At 40.5% G+C, this 25628-nt stretch overlaps 1 protein-coding gene across 1 annotated transcript in view; it reads right to left on the minus strand.

Moving 5' to 3' along the window:
* thoc2 (THO complex 2) overlaps positions 1 to 24499 on the minus strand; it is a 28108-nt gene extending 3609 nt beyond the window's left edge. Inside the window, exons 1-33 of the mRNA XM_034684142.1 lie at positions 24231 to 24499; positions 20876 to 20931; positions 19295 to 19386; positions 18877 to 18928; positions 18661 to 18731; positions 18329 to 18450; positions 17278 to 17411; positions 16240 to 16400; positions 15903 to 15995; positions 15530 to 15685; positions 15160 to 15332; positions 14784 to 14979; positions 14655 to 14693; positions 13389 to 13519; positions 12124 to 12225; positions 11111 to 11195; positions 9665 to 9758; positions 9448 to 9528; positions 9223 to 9319; positions 8965 to 9082; positions 8665 to 8844; positions 8362 to 8526; positions 7635 to 7910; positions 7311 to 7452; positions 6958 to 7115; positions 6482 to 6610; positions 6239 to 6370; positions 5943 to 6127; positions 5293 to 5468; positions 5099 to 5201; positions 4554 to 4939; positions 4288 to 4346; positions 2721 to 2756 (exon numbers count right to left, since the gene is read on the minus strand). Coding sequence (XP_034540033.1) covers positions 2721 to 2756; positions 4288 to 4346; positions 4554 to 4939; positions 5099 to 5201; positions 5293 to 5468; positions 5943 to 6127; positions 6239 to 6370; positions 6482 to 6610; positions 6958 to 7115; positions 7311 to 7452; positions 7635 to 7910; positions 8362 to 8526; positions 8665 to 8844; positions 8965 to 9082; positions 9223 to 9319; positions 9448 to 9528; positions 9665 to 9758; positions 11111 to 11195; positions 12124 to 12225; positions 13389 to 13519; positions 14655 to 14693; positions 14784 to 14979; positions 15160 to 15332; positions 15530 to 15685; positions 15903 to 15995; positions 16240 to 16400; positions 17278 to 17411; positions 18329 to 18450; positions 18661 to 18731; positions 18877 to 18928; positions 19295 to 19386; positions 20876 to 20931; positions 24231 to 24295 — 4245 coding nt within the window. The 5' untranslated portion in view covers positions 24296 to 24499. The remainder of the gene's footprint in view (positions 1 to 2720; positions 2757 to 4287; positions 4347 to 4553; positions 4940 to 5098; positions 5202 to 5292; positions 5469 to 5942; positions 6128 to 6238; positions 6371 to 6481; positions 6611 to 6957; positions 7116 to 7310; positions 7453 to 7634; positions 7911 to 8361; positions 8527 to 8664; positions 8845 to 8964; positions 9083 to 9222; positions 9320 to 9447; positions 9529 to 9664; positions 9759 to 11110; positions 11196 to 12123; positions 12226 to 13388; positions 13520 to 14654; positions 14694 to 14783; positions 14980 to 15159; positions 15333 to 15529; positions 15686 to 15902; positions 15996 to 16239; positions 16401 to 17277; positions 17412 to 18328; positions 18451 to 18660; positions 18732 to 18876; positions 18929 to 19294; positions 19387 to 20875; positions 20932 to 24230) is intronic.
* Between the last annotated feature and the right edge of the window lie 1129 nt (positions 24500 to 25628).

Consider the following 25628-nt stretch of genomic DNA (forward strand, 5'->3'; position numbering starts at 1 on the left):
AGTACTAATTGAATGACATGGATATAAAGAGCAAGGAGAAGGTCAATAATCATTTGTTTGAATTGTCCAAATTAATGAATAAGTGAAAACGACTCATTGATGAAACACTTGTGAATGAATACTATCAAAGATATATCCATTTATAGATGCATATCGTATAACATCTTTACTTGATAAGAAAAAAATCAACACATGTTTATCTGACAACGACTTTACCAGAGAATACATTCTTCTTATTTTCCTTTTTCATAGTCGTATAATACAGGAACCACTAACGGTGCTTGGATTTTGAGTTCTGTAACCAGTATGAATCTATTCGATTAATGATGGTCTGAACTTCTACGTCCTTGCAGAGATCTTGTTCTTTAACACAAACCTGACTCAGCCAAACAAATTGGTCTCCAACACCAAAAGCTATTAGCATGAGCATAAACACCAACACCATTCTTTATAGTGTCTAAACTACGGATGTACACAATTGAGTATCAATTCATTGATTGTTAAGAAATTACTCGAAAGACGCATTTTTGTTTTCAATTCTCCGTCACGTGGAACAAACATCATGTGGTCTTATATTACACTCATCTATCAGGGAGGTGGTTTAAGTTTAAAGCATGTTTCGATGTGCATCAGTTAAAGGTGTTGCGTACAGCGGAGAACCTCAGCTGGCTGCTGCGGCTGTTTGTCAGGTCTCCACGAGCACTTTTTAAACACTTTTTTAGACACGGACATGAAGGCTGACTACTTTTAACAGGACATTTCTTCCTTTAGATACAAATCCAACAGACTGGTTTGGGAATTGCTAATATGCTATGTTTGCAGACCAGCAACATCAGAGCCGTCTGGGCTTTTCTGCCGCTGGACTGATTATGACCCGGTTGCGCTCCCGGCTGACACCTGACCGAATACACGTTTATTTTTCTCAATAAGAACGAGTAGACAGAAAACTGGACACTGTGAGTCTGAAGTACTTTTCTGTTAGTATTATGAGCCTTCACTTTATAAGATTATGTCTGCGGAGAACATTTTAATGAGCCTGATCGTTGATAATTAGTGTTAAACATGTTGTACCCGTATTCAATACTGTCAGTTATATGCATTTTGTTGCTGTAGAAAATATAGTTAAGGGGAAAAAACATATTTGGCCTTGTTTTTGACATAAGAATAATAATGTTTTTTTAATTGATTAATCAATAATTGATCGTGAAATTAACTGGACTGGTAGAAATTCTTGAAGACGTTTCATCTCTCCTCCGAAAGGCTTCTTCAGTTCTTCAGTTCAGCCTTTCGGAGGAGAGGTGAAATGTCTTCAAGAATTTCTTCAAGTCCAGTTGCCTTCGAATCAAGCTTTGGATTACCATGACCTGGCTGACTCAGAATCTTCACAGACAATTGATAATTGACATTTCCAAAAATCGATCACGGAAAATACTTAAAATGTAGATCCCTAGTTTAAATAGACGATAAAACACTTCAAATAAAAGCTAAACCAAAGCTCATGTGTCAGGTTGCAATAGAACTATTTATATTATTGAGAGGGATTATCTGTATGCCAAGTATTAAATAATCATATGTACTATTAACTTAAAAAAATGTCCTTTTATAAACTGTAAACATGTTCTTTGAATTATAATAACTTTACAATAATCAGACAATAAATACATTCCTAAGCAGGCACAGGCTTTTCAGTTCCTCTGCCTACCAACATCCAGCAAAACACTGAGTATAACCCTGCAGTTCTCAAAGTACCCGGCCTGCTTTGGCTTCATATTCTACTGTAATTACAATAAAAGTGACACAACAGACGGAGCTGAGGCTCAACAACAGAGAAAAGTGTAAGGTATTGATGAACAGAGGTGATACGAACATATCCATAATGACATGAGGCAACAATCACAGACATGACTTTCACATTAATAATGATCATTGTGTGACCATCTATAAGTTATTTGATGCTGTGGCATCTACTTTTACTGTCAACAGTTAATTTGAGTAATAATGTCTTCAGGTCTTATTTTTTTCATTTCATTAATCCGTTAATGGGGCTAATGTTTTTTTAGTGGCTTCCAGAATCTCAACAGGTGAACCTGACACTTAGAGTTAATTTTATATATTATATCAAATAATGTGAGAGAGGTTGTATGTAGAGGCAAACCCACAAAGGTGATCACCAGACTGCAGTTAACCTCTCCTGACTGACTGACTCACTGTTTTTGTCTCTCACCTGTCTTACAGTGCTCTACCTACTCAGCATCAAAGAGCATGAAGACTTTAACACTAATGGGTGAACACTGAGAAGCATTTTTAGTTAATTACTTATTTTCATCCATAATTTAAGTTAATGTAAATAGATGCTGAATTCTGGACCTGTATTTGTCCAGTGGGAATAAAAAAATGAATGCTGATGGCACAGTCAGCTGGACAAAAACAAGCATTTGTAAGACATTTGTAGCTTTGTAAAAAACCCAATTATGCCAGATCAGATGAAGTGCTCTAAGCCTGCTCTGCTACTTTAAGTGGCTTAAGTAGTTTCAAGGAAAACCAACAATTTTGGTAAAACTAACACATGCATAAATCCATTACTAATTCACTCTGAACACAGTGAGACTTTAAACGATGGGTGGAGAAATGTGTCCTGTCAGCAGCTGTGCAGGTTTGGCACATGAATAAAGATGGAAGTCAGACATGAGGAAAAAAAAAGAGGAGGAATCAGTTCAAACCTTGGATGTGGACTCCTTGGGTTCGTTGCTATTGTCCTGTAGGGATGAATGGAGATGACAGATGAGCTGGGAGGGGGTGGGGGGATTGGGAGGAGGTTGTCAGACAGCAGAGAGTTTGAAGAAGGATTGGGGAGGGTTCAGGGGATTGGGGCTGGCCGGACCAACAGCGTACTTCTCCCTTCACCTCTGACCTTTAAGGACTAAGGCTTTGACAAGGTTATTACATAAGGAGAGTTCATAAGCTCAACATGTGGAATGTCAATACTTTAAATAAAAAACCCTGAGCATATATATCAAATAAATGATAAGCTATAATTCTACAGACATGTCTGCAAGTTCAGGCAGCATAATAGAGAAGTCCTACAGTGCAGCTGCTATGCAATACTTCTAAAGTGCAAGTGCTGTAAATACTGTGTGTGATTGTGTGTGTGATTATGTTTGTGTGTGCGTGTATGTATGCCTGTATGTAAAAGACAAATCACTCAATTCTTGTGTGCTTGACTGCATCCCTACATAAATAACTGTGGCTGTCACTTACAGTTCAGGAATGGATAAGACACAGGGAGCCTATTTCTCTGGTGGAAGGTAAAATAAAGACCTATCACAAGCTTCCAGTGGTTTAGGCAATACTCCAGACGATTCAGGCTTCGCCCACTCTTTCCCTCCCTCTCTCTCTTTGAAGGGGCAGGCTTATTTTCCTCTGCATTTTTGGCTGATTCAAAACTGCGATAATCGTTTTCTCCGTTGATCTCGGCTGCTGGTGGCTCTGGTCTCCCCTTGAGTGCTTGCCAGGAGGTAGTACAACTGTCGATGCTGATGGCTGGTAGGTATAGTGGTGGTGCTGTCGGGGGCCGGACCGGACACGCATCATGTGACGTGAAGGCTGCATGCAGGCCGTTTTAAAAAACAGAAACAGATCGGGGGGTGATGACTCAGTCGCAGCGGAGGGGTGCTCCTTCAGCAGAATGGTTCGACCGACATCATCCGACTCCATGCTGGATCGGGGGCGTTGAGGGCAGAGTAAAAAAACTTTATAGCGCTTTAACCCGGGGTTCTTCTCACAGCTTGCAAAAAAGTGGGGAAAATAATCTTGGGTATCATTTCAAGTAGTGGAACACTGCTCCCAGTGGTGAAAAAAAAAAATCTTTGCATGAAAAGGTGAAACTCTTCATTTGGCAAGCCATTAAACTTTAGGCAGATATTATTCTCAAAAAACAAAAAATCCACAAGGAATATAGAATTGCTTAAAAATTCTTTCTTCTGAAGGCACACTGACTGCTTTCATTAGTATGAAAATAGATAAATATTTCAATATGAAAATACTTTATATACACAATATTCTCTTGGCTAAGTCCATGAGGGGTTTTCTCTCAATTCTGCAAAATTTTATGCTCAAGTCCATGGAATTCTTTCCAACTCCCATGGATTTGGAGGGGATTTCCAGGTGCCTGCATGAACGACAACTCTCCTTGGTGATCTTCTGGGGGCTGCTGGAATGTGCAACGGCAGGGGAACGCTCCGGCAGATAGAGAAGAAACGGGCACAGCCTTCCTCAAGCCATACTAACCTTAACAGACGAGGAGTGGGATGGAGAAGAGTGGCTGTCGAGCTTTCGTCGTTTGTGATCTGGTCAGACAAAAAGAGAGATGTATGGGTTTAACAGAGCTGTACGTGAACTTAACTAACTCAGAAGAGAAAGATGTGAATTTAAACTTTCTGTTAGAATGTTCTTTCTTTAAGTGATGTAATGAAATAAACATTTTAAAAGACCCTGTATGTCTGCAGAATGTGGGTGAAACTGCGACACAAAGGACAACCACACAGGCTCCTTACCCCTCTCCGATTCGGCCGACTCTGATCTGGGTATTGGTGACTTGAGGGACCCGGCCGCAGCGCTCCTGTCTCCCTTCTCCTTACTCTTGGACTCCTTGATGGCATCGCGCTCCCTGGATGGCTCCATGGGCTCCCCGTTGCCGGCTTTGGCCTTGTCGTCTTTGCTGCTCTTTTCCTCTGCCTTCAGTTTCTCCCTGTCAGCCTTGGGGGTCTTCTCCTTACCCTCACGTGCTGCCCGCTCTTCCTTCCCCGCCCTCTCGTCTCTCTGCTTCTCCCGACGGTTCTCCGCCTTTGTCTCTGGAGTGCTGCCTGGCGTCTTTTCCTTCTTTTCTTTCTTCTCCTTCCCGCTCTTCTCTTTGTCGTCCCGGTCTTTAACAGCTTTGGTGCTGCAAAAGGAAGAAGTTTGTCTATTTAAAATTCTTTACTAAGGAACTTTTCATAGAATGTTTTAAGTTTACAGCTTCTACTGCATCATAAAAAGGTGTAGATGTAGCTTTTTCAAATATGCTTGATATTACTGTCACAGAAGCTTTGGAGATAACTACCTGTTGAGAGCACCATTCCCGTTGCTGGTGATCACTTTGGCCGTTGCACTGTTGGTTTTATTCACTGGCTTTGTGGTCCCCTGAGATTTATCCTTGCCCCGATCTGCATAAGATCAAATAAAAAACTCTTAGCTTATCCCTGGTTCCACTCACACTTCCTTTAATACAAACTTTCCATGTTTCTCATCACTCACCTCCATCTTCTGACATCCCCTCCTCGGTCTTGCTCGTGCTGCTGGCGGGCTTCCCGGTGCTGCCAGGTCCGTTCTGCTGGCTGGCGGGGGTAGAACTGCGCGCTGGCTGCTCCTTGTGGTGAAACTCGTTTTCAGGGACCATGTGCACCTTCTGGCTTTTCAATCGACCCGAGTAGCTGCAAGATGCATAAATGGTTTGCACAATGCACAGACACAACCTCATACAGACCTACTGGGTATCACACATTATTAAAATAGGACTTCAGACACAAACTGGGAGCTTTGGATCATTTGTCTCAACTCAGTATAACCCTACGATCACTAACCCTGCATACTCAGCTGAGAAAAAAAAAAACCTTGACCTTGTTAGGTCTCACTCTAGTACAGATTATATCTAGAAAAGGATTAGCTACTAATTTATTTTTCAGAAATGCAGCTAGGGCGCTATTTACCAAATGTGAGCTTAAATCTCCAGCAGCCAGCCTCACCATCCCTTTTCATAACCAAGCTCAAACATCTGGATGGCAGTCACTACTTGGCACTCCTATATATCAAAATGAAGAATAATTCCCTGCTCTTTGTTCTAGACCCTATCTTCCCATTTGTACCAAACTGATTGTGAAGCTGAACAGCACACAATGCCGTGTTACCCCATTGCTAAGGCATAGAGGTCAGGCCTCTTGTCCTTCTCCTCGAGGCAGATCTTGTGGACGCGGCACTCCAGGGCTTGGCCCAGGTTGAGGACCTTGGGGTAGCAGGGCAGGATCTTGGTAAGCACGATGAGAATATTCCTGATGTGGGTGTAATCTCCTGTCTCCAGGCAGTGAACTGAAGCCTGGATGGAGCAGGGGGTGCAGGACTTAGTTATAAATAAAGGCAAACTCTTCTAAATGGCTGTGACATCATTACAACAAAAATCAAAACATGATGAAGAAGCAAGGCTCACTTTGGTCAGCATGTAGTGCCACTTGTGCACCACATGCCTGAAGTTCTCGTAATCCAGCTGATCTGCTTTGTTCCCTCCGTCGAAGCCGGTGGCTCTGAAGATGGTCAGGAAGCCTGGGTAATTTACACACTCCTACGACCATACAAGGAAGAGACACCAATATCATTCCCAGCTCGTCTTACATCAGAAGATAAATCAAAGACATCAAAGTGACAGGAGTGGAGAACAGGTGAGATCTGACACCTTCTCATAGATGGCCCGGTCGCTGTGCCATCTGGTCACCGTCTCCAGCATGCAGCAGAGGAAGCGTCCGTAGCGGTGAGACTCATTCTCCGTACAGCTGGCCACCGTGTAGATGATGGCTGAGAACACCTGCAGGGTGACATAATGTGGCATGGAGTTAAATCTGTACACTTGAAAAAACAGGAACATGCTCTTGATTGACTTTAACTGTTTTGTACATTAATGCTGTATTCCATTCACTCTGAAACGTTCTTTTCAAATTCTAATCTGGGTGATCCTTAAACCTCCCAATAGACTTTTGAAACTTGACTTAAACCCTAGTGTATTTTTAATAGATATCTCTACAACTTATGTTTTACTGACTGAGGTAAATTAGAGCCTTTCTTTAATCTTCCTTCAATTATACATATTTTTTTATCTTTTTATGGCTTTGCTGTAAAGATGTAATTGAATCATCAAAGTGTCTCAGTTCTCACCCTGTCGTAACACAGGAGGGTGCAGAAGTTAGGTGTCTTTTGCTGGTGAACCAGTTCTACAAAGCGGGCGCAGTACACGGCGTCGATGGAGGAGAAGATGCAGCGAGGGAACAGACAGAGCTGCAGGAACTTCGTTATGGTCTCGTTTTTTGTGGATTCTGTTGGCGAGAAAATCAAGTCACTTTAGAAACACAGACACAAAGTAAAGGCAAATGTCACCTCAAAAACTTGTCTAGTACCCTTCTTGTGTCATCTTTTCACTTAAGTACTATGTGCTTTCTTCTTTTGTCAGAAAAGGAACAGCGTTTTAAGACTTGACACTGTGTCACTAGTATAAACAAAAGAACACTTACTGGCTAACAACCAGTTGTCTTTCTCCAGTTTGAGGCGGTGGAGAACCCGCTGGACATGCTCCAGCTGCTTCTTCTCCTCCTCCTGCAGCTTCTCCATAAGGGCAGTGCAGCGCTCCTTCTCCTTCTTTTTCTTATTCATGGGCTACAGTGAAAGAGAACAACAATTATATTCTCAACATTAAAGCACAATGACAGCTCTCACATAAACACTTCTCCTTGGTGTAACGCAGTGATTCTATTGCAGTCATTGTTTCTTCATTTGGAAGTAAAACGGATACATGTTTGAGGAAGAAGGTTAGCAACAACCTCAGACCAACTACTCACTATCTCTGGGTTCTCCTCGATGGCCTTGATCTGGACCTTCAGCTTGTTCACTTCCCGATCGTAGGCTGAGTTTGGAACAGCCAGATCGTACATGGTGAGAGACCAGAATGTGGCGTAGAACTGAGGGCGAATGTCGTCCCAGACTCTGGCTGGATGCAGTGACACCACGGCCTCATGCACTGGCGTCATCACCTGTTCGCAGGCTGCCACGTACTTGTGCACCTTCTGCTGCTGCCTGTTGCCTTTCTCTGCTTTCTTCAGCTCGTCGTACTTTGACTGTGAAGCAGGAAATACAAAGTGAGGGTTCGTATTTCTCCAAACCAAGTCATGTTACTCCTTACAGACAGAAGTTTTCTCTTGGCTTTAGATAGTTTCTCGGGTACAAATTTACAGACATAGTTAAAAAGTAGGAATTTTCTATACTTCTATACACGTCATTACTTTAATCTGCCCACTCCTTTCATGAAGTTATGAGTACAGGCAGCTTTAACACAGCTTCAGCCCACATATGCTCATATTCAAATGACGAGGAGGAGGGAAGTGATGGAACGGTGTGAAGGTATAACACAAACAAAATAATATCTTGGAATGAATCACTTGGCAAAGAAGTATGACTGATCATTGACTTGTTTATGAAGGCAAGAATATATCCTGAGATCAGAGATGTAGAACAGAGATGTGGCATAACACACACATACACACAGGCTCTGAGAAGTAGACCACTCACCAGAATCTGGTGGGCGTACATTGGCCGAGACAGGAAGAAGGCAGCATCATGTGGAGTGTGGAACTGGTTACATAGGATGTCAATGGAGGGAACCCGCTTGATGTAGTCCTCTGTGCTCAGGTTAGAAGCCAGAAAGCCTCCAAACTGCACCAGTGTGTCGTGACACTGCAGGATTAAAAGAAAGAAAGAAAAGTTTGATCTTGTTTGGAGCCGTGAAGGATGCCCCGGCAAATTTATTCACATCAATTCTTCACTGAAAAAAACTACGTGAGTCATCAAGACTCATGTAGTGATGCTGTGTACCTGATCATAGAGGTGCCCCACGAGTTTGAGGTGATTCTCTCCACCCTCTAAGAAAACAACACCATTTCGTTGCTGGGCCATGAGTAAACACAAAGGCAAGGCCAGTTCATGGTCCAGGAGCGCATCCTTCAGACGCTGTGAAGACTTCTTAGTGTTTCTGATCTGGCCAAAATAGCCCCCCTGTTGAGAGAATCACACCGGTGGTAAAAAAGACCTGAGAGTAGGTGCAACACTGTTCCAGGTAGATCTGGGTCAAGAGTCTTTGTTAGGGAATAAAAGCTGGAAAAGGAGTCCATATACCTCAGCTTTGAGTTGCTCCCCTCCTGTCATGGCCTCTAACTGCTCTGAGGTCATCTCATCAGTAATCTCAATGCCGGCCATTTTCTGCACCACCTCTTTCAGGATCAACAGGTCAAAACTGCAGGAGAAGAGAGGGAAAGGGAGGGATGTATAAGGCAATGCACATTTCCCAACACTTCAAAGAAGCATAAATAGCAGGCAAAGGTCAGACATGTGGTGGGGAAAAAAAGAACATCTTGTGCTCTTGCATCAAGTTACCTCTTCCCCGCCTTCAGCTGATTTGTGACATACTGGAGAAGGCCGGCAAGCTCGATCGGGTATTTTCTGAACACAGCCCCGCACAGACTTGCCAGACCTTCATGGAGGGGAGGAACAGGTGTATGTTAGACACTCATTAAAACATCAAACAGTTTCTCTCCTTTTGCATGCAAATGAACAATTTGGCCAGCCAGTAACCGGCCTGTTCACTTCGGTGTGACATACTCTGGAGCCATGAGGAGATGGTGGTGTCGTCATGTTTCATCTTCTCCTTCTCCGGGTTGGCTAGAGCCTCAATGATGCAATCTGAAGACAGAGTTAAGTGGAAATGCAGAGAGACAGGAAAAAAAGCCTAGTGTACACTTACACCTCAGTGCCTCTAACAACACACTAACACATGGACAAACACTAATCTGTTGTAAGACCAAACAGGGCAGGATACAAGCCAAGACATCGTAGTTCAGGGATGTGAGGTATTTCAAAGAGTCCACCACTGGAACGATGAGGTTGTCGTACCACTGGATCTGAGACAGCATCTGATAAACAAGAGGAAAACGGAAGAGATAAATATCACCAGCTGTTGAGAAAATACACAACACCTGATCCAGTAGCTCACATTTAGCTCCACAGAGGGGTAAATCAATTATACAAAACTCCCGCTTCTATTCAATGTTCACTTAGGACTCATCTGTGTGCTCAACTCAGTACTGGGTTCGTGAAAGGGATGTTCCAAAGCAATTAATTTCCTTGTTCTTAAAACAGAAATTTAAGCAATTAAGCAACTTTTTGAATATGGCTGAACACAGGATCACAGAGTCTGAAGATAAACAATTTCAAACTAGTTTGCAGAGTGTGCTTAACATTAGCAGAACTTGTATCACCAACCTTTTATCCTCCTTGCAGATTAACATCCACATGCCTGTGCCGGTTACGCATCACTCCTGTCAAGTGATGCCACTGAATGCCACTTAGACCGGACACAAGCTAAAAACAACTGCTCTCTATTAGGGATAGATATCGGCATCGGCCTTTTTTTTTTTTTCTTAATCCGACAGCCGATAAGAGATCAATTTAACACTAGGTTATTTTGGCTCATTTCTCCCTGCAGTTTCTCATCACAGGGGACGAGCTGAGCAGCATCCATTGTGGCCTCTACAACTACTAGTGATTAAAAGCTCATACAACCACACTTCAAAAAAAATATTTGATTAGCCTATGAGTAAATCTATTGCCCACTAGCAGGGTTGACAATATAAAATAGTTTATTTGTGCACGTACGAAGTTCATAAAATGATTCTTGAACAAATGTTGATAAGCTAATGTAACAGAGTTTATATTCAAACTTTAGAGAAGAGATTGCCTCCAAAAACTACAACTTAAGATGCTTTTTTTTTGCCCTTTTTCCTTCCTTCCACCCAAGACACTTTATTTCCTGTTTTGATTACAATGTCAGATTATTATTATTATGGAGAAAATGAAAACAGCAAACGCGTCGATTAAAAGGAATCAGTATTTGATGTACTAAATAAACCCAAAGAAGAATTAGCTCCTATTTTGTAACGCTTCTTTTACCCTCTCTTCAAAATACTACACGTGACACATCAGCTGACACTGTCATCTCTGTAATGTTTCACACCCATCCCAACTTTGTACCAAATGAGATTGCTTTGATCCATCTAAACATTACTTGCAGGACACTGTACCTGTGAGTTGACATGACTGCGCGGGCCAGAAAGATATATATTTGCTTTACAGACCAAGAAAGTAAGTTGCTGAATCCTTTGAGAACGTTAACAGATAATCTGGGAAGAGTTTCTTCTTATTTTGCTGACGTTATTCAAAATGACACTAAAGCAAAATAAAAGTAAAATCATCTAAATAGACTTACATAATCAAAGAGGATGGTGGGATTGCTATGGCTCAGCTTGCCAATCTGCCTTCCAGATTGTTTCACATTCTCTTTGGTCAACCGCCTAGAGATGCAGAAAAAAGCATAGGACAGAAAACAGCAGATTAAAAAAGACAAGGCAGTGAAAAGAGAGCTGTAAGCAAAACTGTCACTTCTGTGAGCTTCACAGCGACTGCAAAATGCTTTCATGGTTGTCAACTTAAGATAAAAGCAGCATCATTGGTTCCCTTCTACAGCAGCACAGTGTCAGAATAATTACTTGACCAGCACAAAACACAGAAAGTCACATTGTAATTCTCGTGCTGTCGGTGTACAAGTGTCATTTTAATGCAGCTAAGCTTGAGATGACTGGCTGAAACAAAACATCAACACATCTCCAGAGCTTTGTCTTTGTAGTTGTAGTAATATGCAAAATGTAATCAACACATTAACAGTGGAACAGAAATTGTTTTGAACGTTATTATGACACGGATCAACAAGCAAACAAACTTGCTGCTTCTGTGAGGGCCAAGTGAGAGGACATAAATAAATGGATGTCCTTATGGCAACTCTGTGAGTTCACAATTGGATTAAAGCCAAAGTAGTTCCAGTATCTGAAGCACTCCGCAGTCTGAAATGCCTTGATAAGGTTATGTGTGATGCTGGGAAAACAGAGCGATTTGTTTCTAAAACAAAAGGCTGAAAGACTTCGAGAAGGGGGAGAAATATTCTAGAATAAAACTGTCACACTGCAGAACCTTGGCTTGAATAAATGTGAAGGGCCGCCCATTCTTTAACTTTATCTATTCTCAGTTAAGCAAAGGTCTGCAGAACACCAGAGGATTGCAGTGGGTGAGAAAAAGAACGGCTACACAGTTTCAGATACAAGGACACACACGCACACGCACACTGACCCACTGTTTGGATTGGACGGACACAAAAAGTCACCCAAAGGTACAAAAGACCGATGACTACATAGTTAGGGCGGATGAGGGTTCTGCAAGGTGACTTACTTCATAATGTATTTGGCCCGTTCCACAGTTTGAGCTTTGACTTTGACCAACAGTGGATGGCCGGTATAGGTCTCATTCTTCCACTGTCCATATAACCGATACCTGAGGGAGGACAAGAAGAGGGGGCACGGTTAAACAGCAGCTGTCGTTACAAAGCATTCAGAAACATTGGCAGCCTTGTAAAAAAAAAAAAAAAAAAAGGGGGGGGCATGTGGTAGATGTTATATAGCCCTATAAAAACAATCAGGGCGGTGTTCATAGCTTGAATCTGCAAGTTACTGTGGTGACATTTGTTCTGGAAATGTAGCATCTCACAAAAGAGGGTAAAGCTCTGCTTGAAGAAATGTTTATAAATTACAGTTTGAAGAACAAACTGTCCACTAACATCTTAATATGTTTTGAGTGGAAAGAAAGAAGTCAGAGGGATCACGTCGGGTTTTAAATGTTGCTCTCTTTTGTTCCTAACAGTCCTTCAAATATCAATACAGTAACCCTCCTGAAGACACAACTAGAAGGACTTATCGCAGGCTTATCACAGCCACAGAAAGAAGATTATTTCCATTTTTTTCCCAAAGCATAAGATTCACTGATTGCAGTCCAGATATAAAGAGAATTCCTACGAATGTGACAAAAAACAATTTTAATACAAAGATGACTTTCCTCACTTTAACGGTTGACTTACTCCTTGCGACCAGATCAAAGTAATTTGCTGTGAGTCAGAGAGCAATGTCAAGAAATGCTATAGAAAACATCAGCGGAAAGATCTAGTGAATGTGTGACACACTCACACAGCAGAGGGTAAATGAACTGCTCTATTTGTCCATTTTCAGCTTGTATGAAATCCTCCCTTTGATGGTGCTGACTCTTTGGTTAACAAGACAGTGAGATATTCTACAAAGCACTACTATGTTCAGTCACTAAATGAGATGCATTATTAGCTGTGACAAACTGACACAGACAACTAAAGAAAAACAAAACCTTCGGGAGTGTGGACTGTCAGTGCTCATCAGCGTGCCAAATATTCAAACAAAGGGACTAAAAATAAAAACTGGGGAGCAAAAAAAGATGGTGTGATAAGAAACACAAAGAATTCAGGCATGGTTTGGTGAACTGATTTTTTGCTTTCGTGTCTGCTACGCTTTCCCAGCCAGCTAGTAAACACCATCCTGGAGCGCTGCCTGAGGGTTTACTATTCAACAAATCATTTAAACAGCGCCAGTGTGAGTGTGAGTGTGATTGTGTGTGTGAGTGCGTGCGTGCTCTACCTGTGATGGTAAGGAAAGAGTTTGAAGAGGCCCCATAGCTCCTCCGACATGCATGCGTTACACTCCATCAGAGAGAGAGAGGGGAGTAGCACCTGGTCCGCAATGCTCAGGAAACAACTCAATAGTGTGTCCTGCAATAAAATCACAATCAACATGGACGAAGTCCTTAAAGTAAAATGTCTTACTCACAGATCTTTTATAACAATGAAACTGAGTCTTCATCTTTAACATATCATCATCCTATTAAAATATAGGCCAATGTCATTTTTTGCAGAAAATGAGTTTTTGGCCTAAATCATCTCTTGATGATTCTGGCCACCTCTGGTAAAATCACCTTAATCTTTAGTTGAAAGGATTATACTCTTTATGCCCTATAGGACAATGGCCTATGTCAAGAGGGTGACTTAGACCATTTTATTCTTGTTTTAAGTCAACTTTTTTTTCTTCTTTAGGATAAAATGTCTGACTTCGGCAATTTAACAAGCTTTCATGATGGCAGCTGCTTCAAAAAGCAACAGAATCTATAGTGCAGAAGAAGCACTATAGAAGCACTATCTAAACATGATTTTGCTCTGCCAATCAAAGAGAGGAGGTTCCAGGACCTTCAGTCCATGGGTAGGCCCGTCGAGTGTCATCACTTCTTTGACAATTTGCCACATAGTTAGGCAAAGATGACCGAGAATGAAGATTCAGGGGATAAACTGAATAGTATTCGGATAGGTACAAAAACCCAACAAAGAACAGCTGGACAAGTGAGAAGAGGGACATGCCTCCTCAGCGTTTGATTGACCAGACATTTGTTCAATTTAGGTTAGAGTTATTTACGTTTTCAGTTTGCTTTATGGAATTAAAGGACAAGTTCAATAAAAACCCAGCAAAGAAGACGTGGAGAAGTGAGGAAAGGGACTGCCTCCTGACCAATTTGATTTACCGGACATTTGTTTAATTTAATTCAGGTAAATTTCAGTTTTGAGTTTGCACTATGGAATGAAAGGACAGTTTAAGCCAGGTTTAAAGTTGCCTGCATCACACTAGAATGTTCGAAAATTGGCCTAAGTCACTTTATTCTTTAATGTTACATAATTGACACACAACATTTTATGTATGTAAACAGTCATCCACTGTCAAGACCCTTTTGATTGAAATGATTAATAAATATCATATGCTCTGCATTTGGTAAGGTTTTTTGTGTTTTTCCCAAAAACTTGAAAAAAATTCCTTAGGACATTATTATAATCGGGTGACGATATTGAGCTTTACACCAACCATTCTGTCTTTGAAGTCAGCTCTGCCGTCACTTTGGTGCTGCGAAGGAAAAAAAAACGACAAATATGAGTCAAAGTAAGACACAGATTGTACCGTAGATGTTGTAATGGAGCAGTGACAGATTTGCACCTCCTTCATGAAGCCCTTTCCAAGACGCACAATCTTTGCAAAGAGGATTGGATCATGAGAGAGGTGAGGGCCAAGGTATCCCAGCATGCTGAAGGTGTCCCTGCGAAGGTCCTCAAAGGTCTCTGCAGGCCGTGGTGCCCGCTTGTTCCTTAGAGGATGCATCACACATCCTCGTGCCCCTTTTGGTAGGCCAGCTCTGTGAGGATCAGACCAGGGTGTAAAACTTTCTCCCTCTTTTTCTTTTAATGAACTTGCATGTTGGAGTTTTGGCAGAGATGAAGTAATACGTTCAAACTGTGGAATAAGAGATGCTCATGCTTGTCCTTGTCTTACTACACACAGTGAGCAGTAAGTAAAACATTAAAAACATCAGCACCTTCTGTAAAGAGGCTCCACGGTCAGGTGCACGAGCTGGCAGAGAGCCAGTGCAATGGCCTTGTGAGAAGCTGCATAGAAAGAAGGCATCTGGTCCATAATACTCTGGGCGTGGTGCCAGTCTCCGATTCTAAGCAGAGCCTCCAGCAGACCAAGCTTCTGGTTATCAGGTGGCTGTGGGCACAGAGAAGAGCAATAACTAAAGTGTTGGTGAAATAATGATAAACATCCACAAGATCAGAAAAACTCATTAATTATTAAAAAAGCTTTGGTAGGCTAATAGTGACATTGATCACTCTCACTCCTCTGGCTATTAACATAAACCCAGATCAACATTAGTTAGAAGTATATATTTGCACATGCTTGAATACCTTCTCATTCTTCTCTTCCTCCTTCTCTTTTTCTTTGTCTTTGTCATCATTTTTCTCAGAGGGCAACACCACCATGACCAGCTTGCGTGCAATCTGCTTGGCCTCAGAGATATCTCGTTTGTGTTCCTCTATGATGGCGGCATCTAGTGGCATGAGCTGGAACAACAACGGCAACAAGAAGGGAATGTTTTCATCTAAAGACCATTTCTTTTACAGAGGGTAAATGTTTGAGTAATTCATATCATAACTATCATAAAGCTACAGTGCCAAGCTTTGGCTTATGAAACTTATTCTAAGTGACAGTCAAATTGAAATGTAATCTCTTTAAATAATGTGTTAAGCTAAGGTGGTGGACTTGTTTTGTGGTCCTTACATGTACGTAGAGATCTTCCAGCTCGATCAGGTTGTGATGAAGCAGAGCAGCAGCGATGTGGTAAAGTGACTTGGGAGTTACCTCATTCGGCTCCTGAACAAAAAAACAAAATTATTACTGGCATCAATTATGAGGTAAAAATAAAAAACAGTGTATGCCTCAATCTTTGGATATGAGTTGAGGATAGTTAAGACAGATTTAGGATATCTGGTAATAAATAAAAAACTGCTAAAAACAAATAAACACATGCAATTACTCAGATATTTTTTTTAATAATACAAACAGACTGAGTTTTAATTCATATCAAGCTGTCATTACCTATTCTTGATTTTCTCACCTGGTAGAATTTGAACCTAAAGCCCAGGATGTGGCAAAGTGTGAGCGGCTCACACATGTATGACTTGATGAGAGACAGGAAGAACTCATCTTGGTCAGAACGGCTCTCGTACACCTCCAAGATAATGTCCAAAACACGGTTAGGGTCCAAGTTAAAACATCCTGCAGACAGAGACAAAAAGAAGGAGGAAGCTGTCAATTTGGACGAAAAGATCACTCCATACAAAGTCTAAAAATCACACAGGGATTGTACATGAAGGGAATAAAAATAAAAAGAGACAGGTGTTGCAGACTTCAATGGTATCAGAGAAAGATGTAATCTAAAAATCCGCTGACTAGTCATTTAATCCCATAATTACAGTCAGCTACTTTTTCTATTGTTGATTTAAATAAAGCATTTCAAATAACACGCTGTGATCCGCTTTTTTGATCTATTTTTGAAGCACTCGCCTCTGCTTGATATATGTTCAAATATGAGAAAGAGGCCGAACTGTCTGTGTTGCTCCTGCCCCTAAATGCTCTGTATGCGAGTGGAGATGAGGTGCACAGGGAAAATGAAACTTCAGTGTTTGATGGTTGTTAGCAAAAGTGTTGAAAACAAGAACAAGAATTGAATTTGACTGCACAAAGAGGGGTCACTGTCATTGTGGGCTGCTTTAGAAACACAGTAAGCATAAAAATGCTTTCCCCATAAACCACACAGACGGTTTTTGGGCTTATTGATGGACAAATCAATAGATCCCCTTCATGTATCACAAACTATCTGCCCGGGTCCAAGTGATTCAGGGGTGGTTATTATCACAGAGTTATTTCGCTCTACTTTATGTTTCTTGTAGACTACCATCCTGACATTTGATCTATAGCAGCATAAATAATTGAAATGGAGAGCTTCACTATTTGCTTTATTTCAACATAAATTGCTCTGCAGCATTCCTCTCTTTCATCAACAACACGCTGAGGTAAGATTCACAAGACTGCAGCTAGAGACAGTTGTGGCTCAGCATGAGTTCTGTTGCTGTGAAATAAACTTTTGAGGTACCTATAAGAGACTTGATGCTCTCCAGGACGATGTGGCTGGTGATGTTGCCTGAGAGGTCTTGGCCAAGCTCGGTGATAAGCTTGGCATAGCCTTCGTTCTCTTCCCGTAGCAAGTTAAACTTCTGCTGCTTATAACTGAAAAAAAATAAAGATACCACAATTATTTCATACACATGTTTGTTAGGGGTGTAACGATTCATCTACAACACTGATGTATCCAGTTATACTCCTATGATCCAACTACATCGATCTGTGCTTGGCAAGTTGGCCTTCCAGGCGACATACTGTATATCGATCTAACATTATTTTAAAAGGTATTAAATCGATTGTATCGAATACCAGGAAATAACACATTGGATGCAAGCATGGCAGACTTAATATGTTTTTTTTTTTTGCACTTTTAATGATAAAAACGTTAAATGTTACTCAATTCAGGTTGCCTGAATAGCATGGTGGATGGCAGAGGAAGCCGGCGAGCGAGAAATGATCAAGCCACCATTGCGGTCCAGTGTGTGGAAACACTTTGGCTTTTGCCAGACGGAGATTTTCTAAATAAGTCGCTCCCTGTTTGTAGGATATGTAAAGGTCAAGTAAAGTACCACTGCGAGACGGCAAATCTATCCAACCACCTACTGAGGCGCCATGGGATTTCACACAACACCGACCGTCCAGGCACCTCTTGCAGCATTCCTGCTGCAGCAGCAGCAGCACAGGGTAACATCAGCTCTGCAGAAGCCTCAGGCTTCGCCAGCATGTTTAGTCAGAGACTAGGCCAAAACTCGGCTCAGGAGAAAAACATCACAGCAACAACAGGAATCTAGGACTGTCCAGTATCAAGGTATTTATTTCACAGTCACACTGGTTGAATGTTTGGCTAGAAAGTTACTGAATTGATTTCAAGTCACTGCATCGTTTCGTTCCAAATGAACCAATATCGTCCTTTAATCGTATTGTTAACCACGAATTGAATTGTTGTTAAAAAGAATCGTTACACCCCTAATGTTTGTAAATTTGTCATCAATCATCTACACTGAACGGTGTGATGTACTTACAATAGTTTAGTCTTGATTTTTACAATCTTCTGATTGAACTGATGGGCCTGTTTTATAAGTCCAAGAGATTCAAGGGTTTCTGGATCGAGCCTCTCCTTCAGGATGGCCTCTGGGACAAAAAACTGGAAAACAATAACATGTATTAATACAAACAAGATAATCAATTAATTCAAGCCTAAGTTGAATAGAGACCTGGCTGTAGATGTTAATACGCCTCCAAGAGACAGTGGTTTTAAGTTTTCAAATGACATTCAAATCATTATCATATTAGTCCATGTCCACTTATATAAAAACAAAACACTTTGATCTTCATAAAGAGTTATTATTCTTACCAAACACGCCCCCACCAGTTGTGTGTAATGGTCACGTTTGTTTTTTTCTTCCAGGGCTCCAGTCTCTAAATCTGTCAAAACATGAACATTTTATAATTTTGTGACAGTTTATGTTTGACAACTACTTAAAGGTGTTTTTAACACAGTAATCAAACACAATACTGAGGGTTGCACTCTTAATATGTCTCAATATTTTCAATACTGAACCATGTTTACCTAGTATGCTGAACACATCTGCTAAAATCGATGGCATGTCGTCTCTGAGTTCCTGAAGGAAACAAAAAAAGTGATCTATTAGTTTGAGCAAGAGGAAAGGATTGCATGCTTTTTTTTTCCAGGTACATGTAGAGACTAATCACAACATTTAAGAAATAGAGTATCACATCACAGGCTGTGTGTTTACCAAACCTAGAGAATGAAATCCAGTTTCTTTTTATTTCTGATAAAGAAATGTATCATATAGCTCTTTGTCTTACAGTGTTCAGTATGCCTGAACATTTCAATGTGCTCTATAGACACAACAATAACATTTTACAGACACACAAGAAAAAGATTGTGCTAAACATGTAATTTCATTTCTGTGCATTCTTGTTCCTCTGTCTGCAGAGAAAACGTCTTTAAAAGGTACATTTACCATCATGTCTCCAAGGACGCTGGCAACTAGATCCAACTTCAGGTTCCCGTGCACAACCTGCCAGCACAGCTCGTATAAGGCAGCCTGTATATCTGGAGATGCACAAAGAAGACATATCTTTAATACAATGACAGAACTAACAGGGAAAGGCTCTGTCACATTAAACATTAACACAATAAACAAACAAGACTAGGCACTGACTTGGCCTACTGGTTAAGTTACGCGCCCCTGTAGCAGACGCCATGGGTTCGAATCCAATCCTGCATGTCATTCCCCCACTCTCTCCCTGTTTCCCACACTATCCACTGTCCTCTCCCCATATCAATAAAAGGTGTAAAAGCCCCAAAAATATAACTTAAGAAAATAAAAACAAGACTGAATCAAGGATTCGCACACTTCAAGACTCTGCTAAGTTGAGGCCCCTACAGCAACAATGAAAGCCTTGAATGCTATTTGATGAGTTTGCATCAGCTTTGCAAAACTAAACACAGAAATTGTAATCCTTTCTTATTCACAAATTAAAAATTCAGACCTGCCCTGAGGTTGTGTACTTTCAGCTGGCATGAATAGGGATCAGGTGTGATTAGTTAGGACCAGAACTACTCAAAAGACCGAGTTCAAACTTGGTGACATGCAGCTACAACAAGAGGTGGAGTGCTGGAGAGACTTTCTGAAATACACCGCTTTACTGAACACGTCCATTTTCTAAAAAAGCTGTCTGCTGAGCGAAAGCCTCTTTAGTAACTGAGGTTATTTTTGGCAATGAGCATTTTCAGAGTAATTTTTCTTAGTTCTACTAACTGTGGGAAGACCTTCCTCTTCCTCCTTGATTTACACAACAAGAAGTGGGAACCATCTTAGTTTTTAGAGTGCTATGTAGAAGGACCTTTTAGTTCCTACTTTAGAGTGCATAGTAACTCAAGTAGAGAGAAACCTGAATGACATTATGTTAAGTGCCAGTGCAGCCCCTGTAACCACCATCTTTACTATAGGGGGGAAATGCTACAGCAATATGTCATCATTTGACTCTGGCGATACAATTATCATTTCATTGTCAATAATAATAATGCGATCTCTAAAGTGATATCCCTTCCAAACTGAATCACCGCACAACAACTTCATGACTTCTTGCAGTGGCGCCAAGTACAGTTGGGAAGAAGTGCAGAGGATCTGAATGGATCTCAGTGAAACATGTACTTGAGCTTTTGAGCTAGAGCTTTTTTACAACAGCAAACTGCTCTGAACAGCATCCACCATCTTGTTATTGTTTATATTGACAAATGTGTATTTGCTATAGCAACTGCCATCTGGATTTGCGCCACTTCAGCATTCCTATCTGTGGCACAAATTCAAGTTATGTAGTTCACATGGGAGTGGCAGGTGGCAGTCCTCTTTTGCATATTTTTGTACGATTTCACAAGTATTTCCACTTCTTAACTATTTTATCTTCTTGCAAAGGTTGTAGATTCCCACATCTTGATGTCTAAGATATATGTATGTTTGTGTTTACGGCAGGAAAACTGAAATACACTAGTATAGAAACAAAAGTGAAGTACATGACTACAGTCATATGGGACTTACCTCTAATCTCACTTCCATGATCGGTTTTCTCTGTGAGCTCCTTGCAGAGTTGTACACTGCAAAGTAAAGACACAAAAGTGGGGTCAGTAAGGCAACTCAAACATTTCAATCCATAAGCTATAATAATGCCTGTAGTTGGCATATCCAAAGAGAGACTAACATAACTTTACAGAGGTATTTTAAGAAATGTCTATCCATGAAAAACAGTAAACACACAGTGATCTCATTGGTAACAAATATAAGCACATCAGGATTTTGTAACTTCTTGATGGATTAGACATTTAACACTGGTTTGGGTCAGGCGTATATTAAAACACTGATCAATGTGTTGCTACAATGTCTTCTGTTAAAGTCAACATAAAAACAAGAGAGTCTAACAGAATACCTCTACCTCTGATTCCCCTTTTACAATCAGTGTATTGCTGGATGCAGATGACCCCAACTAATGCCAGTGATGCTGCACAGTCAGTCAGATGAATAGTATTAATCCTACAGCAGATTGTCCAGGCCCTGAGGTCAGACATAGTGAGGATAATATTGCCAGGAGGCTAACAGGCTGTATAACTACTTCAAGCACATAGAGCACTAAATCGGCTGCACACCCAGGCCACTCTGACTTTAAATTTCAGTCCATCGAAATGCCCTTTCACTCGCTACTCAGCAGATATGTGACTGCACAGGTTAGCTTCCCTGAAATGACAGGCTTGCTGGCAGGGGCAATCAAAGTGGAGTCCCTCTCTGGAGGACTCCCTGCAGGACAGGTCTTGCATTGACTGAAGATTCACTGCTTCATCTCAGCTGCACATCAGCTGAGCTACTATGAAATATTAAATATTTTCCAGTAAGTGCAATGGGGTCTCTTAGGAATTATTAAGAGAGTTGAAATAGAATAGGGTACTGAAATAAAATTGCAACTTCTGGCAGCGTATGATTAATTTACTGATCATATCAATGCACCCACTAATCTATGTATGTAACCACAGCATTGGGGTTATCTGTTGTGCGTTTGTTGTCTGTTAGTATGTTGTTGTTGTATCTTGTCAGTTGCCACTTTATTTGTGGGAAATTGGACACCCCATCAAAAGCTTTAAATAGCTTCCTCGGGGGTCACCCCTTTCCACACATCCAACCATTGTGAAAATGTTTACTAAATATATATAGATGTATAATTGTGGTGATGACAGCAACACTGTACCCCATGTCTACTTGACAGTGTTTTTCGACCGCAGGAACTTTACCCTGGAACTAGGGACTTCACCCCTGAACTACGTGCGTTTCAACCGGAGGAACCAGGGTCTAAATTTAGTTAAGGGGTAGATAATCTCCCCCCTGAAAAGCCCCTGCTTGGGGGGTAGTACTTTTCAATGGTCCTGGGACTTTCAGTTGAACGTAACGGTGTTTGTGGAGTTTACACAGTTGTTGAAACACAGAGGGAGTTCCTGGGAATGCATACTAGTTTAGTTTTTATTAGGATTTCAAAATATTATTTAATATATATATTTTTCACCATACATCACTGGCCTGATTTGCACAATCTACCCCGGACTTCAGCCCACATTCGAAACACAGACAACAATGGGGGGACAGGAACCTTTTAGTTCCGGGGAAAGTAGTTCTGGGGGCTAAAAGACCCCGGAACTCTTGGTCGAAATGCACCTGTAGTGGGGTTCTTTGAGAAGGTGCATCTCTCAGTAGGCCTTACTTACTTACTTAAATATGGCCTACCACCACTGATATCATCTAGCAGTGAGGGTGAACGTATTGTCTCTTAGACTGAACATTATGGCTGCACACAGGGAAAGTAGTTGGTGCTTTATTCACACCACATTTCCCTTTTTAGAAGTGGTATAAGAAAACCTTATATCGTCCCAGGTCACATTATGGATGTTGTTAGGACAGGCTTCTGGTTGTGTGCCAGATGATAGTTCTATAACAGCTTGCTGATAAAGCTGATAGACTCTGTTCAGGTATCACTAGTAAGCAAAGAGCAAATAAGTTGTTTTTTCTTATTGTACTACAGCCACTGGCAAATAACATTACGTTGGTTAGCTTCACATTGGTGTCTTGTCTCACCCTGTCAGGATTCTATTTCCAATAACAACCTGCTAACCATACATTATCCCATACTACAATATTTTGCAGTAAGTGCAATGGGGTCTCTTCCAGATACAGAGAAGGGAATTATTAAGAGAGCGGAAATAGAATAGTAAGGTACTGAAATACAAGTATGCATTTTCCTCTTTTACAGGAACACTGTACTACATAGTGGGATTCTTTGAGTAGGTGCATCTCTCAGTAGGCCTTACTTAAATATGCAAGGCCTACCACCACTAATATTATCTAGCAGTGAGGGTGAACCTATTGTCTCTTAAACTGTACATCATGGCTGCACACAGGGAAAGTAGTTGGTGTTTTATCCATGCCACATTTCCCTTTAAAGACCTGATACAAGAAAACCTTATAGGTTACATTATTGATGTTGTTAGGACGGGCTTCTGGTTGTGTCAAACGCCAGATGATAGTTTTCTAATAGCTTCCTGATAAAGTTGATAGACCTAATAAGCAAAGAGGGAATAAGTTAGGTTTTTCTTATTGTACTACAATCACTGGCAAATAATGTTACGTTGGTTAGCTTACACTGATGGAACAGTTATTTAGCTTAATGTTAGCTGGGAGGTTTGCTGTCCATAAACCTTTGTCAAAAATATAAATATAAATAGATATCAATCTAAATAAATAATGAAAGCAATAAAATGTTAAGTAGGAGATTCAACATCCCGGATACTATGGCTAACAGCTAGCTATAACGTTATGTCAGTAACCGTCGTTTCCCTCCACCTGATTACTATAAGCTAATAAGGGTTACACATTGTCAGATATAATGTTTTTTCGATTATATGTAATATTTTGACAGGTAATGTTTGCCAGGCATCAAAACATTGGCACCAAACTCACTCCCATCACATTTAGGAGCTTGAACCACATCCATGCAACCGAATAGTACAGCTAACATGGATGCTAACTAGCTTAGCTTTGATAGCCACTGTGTTTACAGATGGTGTAATGAGAGCGTGAGGAAGCTAGCGTGCAGGTGATGTTTCAACATTCAAGTTGCATATCCACCACATAAAAGTTATAACTAAATTACTAAAACACAAATTTAACATTCTGGTTTTGAATATTCGCCGATAGCTAGCAGGCCACTGTAATGCTTCTAGCCGTTTGTGTTAGCTCGAGCAAACACTTGAAAGACTGGCCTTAAATAAGCAAAGCTAGCAACATCTATTTTATTACTTTCATCATTTCAGTTATAGCTTCACCATATCACGCTGTGCTGAAGTTTACATCTACTCACAACTCATGTTTTCCTGATTTTTCCCAGTTTTTGATCCATTCACCAGGGAGGATAAGTGTCGCCATCTTCCATACACACAGCCCGGATGTCTAATTCATGATGGCTCACACACACACACACAGGGTCAAATGTGGTGGTTAGCTGCTGTGCTGCTGCTAGCTCACTGCTGCATGGTGGGACTGTCTCTGAGGGCTTTGTTAATACGGAACTTTGTGTTCTTGGGTTGTAAAGCGGGTTCAAATCAGGATTCACTTTGGCTTGTTTACTTTTAATTAGTTTTCAGGATACTAACACCGTGCTTTACAGTTTCACTGACGTTCACTCAGTTTGCTAAAGTCAGTAACCTTAACCCTCCTGTTCTCCTGTTATGAGCGTTTCTCTGGTACAGCAATAATATTCCTGAGTCAATTTAACCTGGGGTATATTCAATTATCCAAAAGTGTCAGACCCCCCCAAAAAATCCCAATACACAATTTTTTTTTAAATCTAAATTTTAACTCCATTACTAACCATTTAAATCAAGATTTAGTCGGTGTTCTTTAATTCTCACAGATCATGGTTCAATGAGGATAACTCACTCATTTTTCATTCAAATTAATGATAAAACTTTTTTTAACCATCCTGTTATGTTGTGGGTCAAATTGACCCCATTAAAGTCTATTTTAGGCAATATATGCCTTCCAAACCAGCTAAATGCAGCATAAAAATATGGGCAGCATGTGACAGAAGAGGTGTCATTTATCAAAAGCAATTCATAGAAAAAAAAATCCAAATGTAAAATAAAATAAACTAAAACATATGGCATGAAAAACTTTTGCATTTATATTTAGGTCTTTCGAATGTACATTAAAAAAAGTTTTAACATAACCTTAATTTAAAAAAGAGTGGTTTATCCTCATTGAACCATGATCTGTGAGAATTAAGAACACCAATGGACTAAATCTTGATTTAAATGGTTAGCAATGGATTTAAAAATGAGAATAAAAAAAATGTGTATTGGGATTTTTGGGGGTTTTGACACATTTGGAAAACTGAATATGACCCAGGTCAAATTGACTCAGGAACATTATTGCTGTTCCAGAGAAACGAACATAACAGGAGAGTTAATGTACATTGGAAAGACCTAAATATAAATATAATAGTTTTACATGACAGAATTTTGTATGTTTTATTTTACATAACCCTAACCCTCTACAACTTACTGTCATATTACATACCCTTATGTATTTATTTATTGCTTAATCTGTCATTACCAACCATAACCACACCATGTCAACCTGTCTCTACTGAAACTTTAATACTGCCTGTAATTTCTGCTATTTCATCTAAATTCCATTGTACTATTGTGTATATCTAAATTGTACTCTATCTTTATTTACCTATTTTTATTTTTACTTA

The sequence above is a fragment of the Notolabrus celidotus genome, chromosome 5 (genome assembly GCF_009762535.1).
Source record: "Notolabrus celidotus isolate fNotCel1 chromosome 5, fNotCel1.pri, whole genome shotgun sequence".
Lineage (NCBI taxonomy): Eukaryota > Metazoa > Chordata > Actinopteri > Labriformes > Labridae > Notolabrus > Notolabrus celidotus.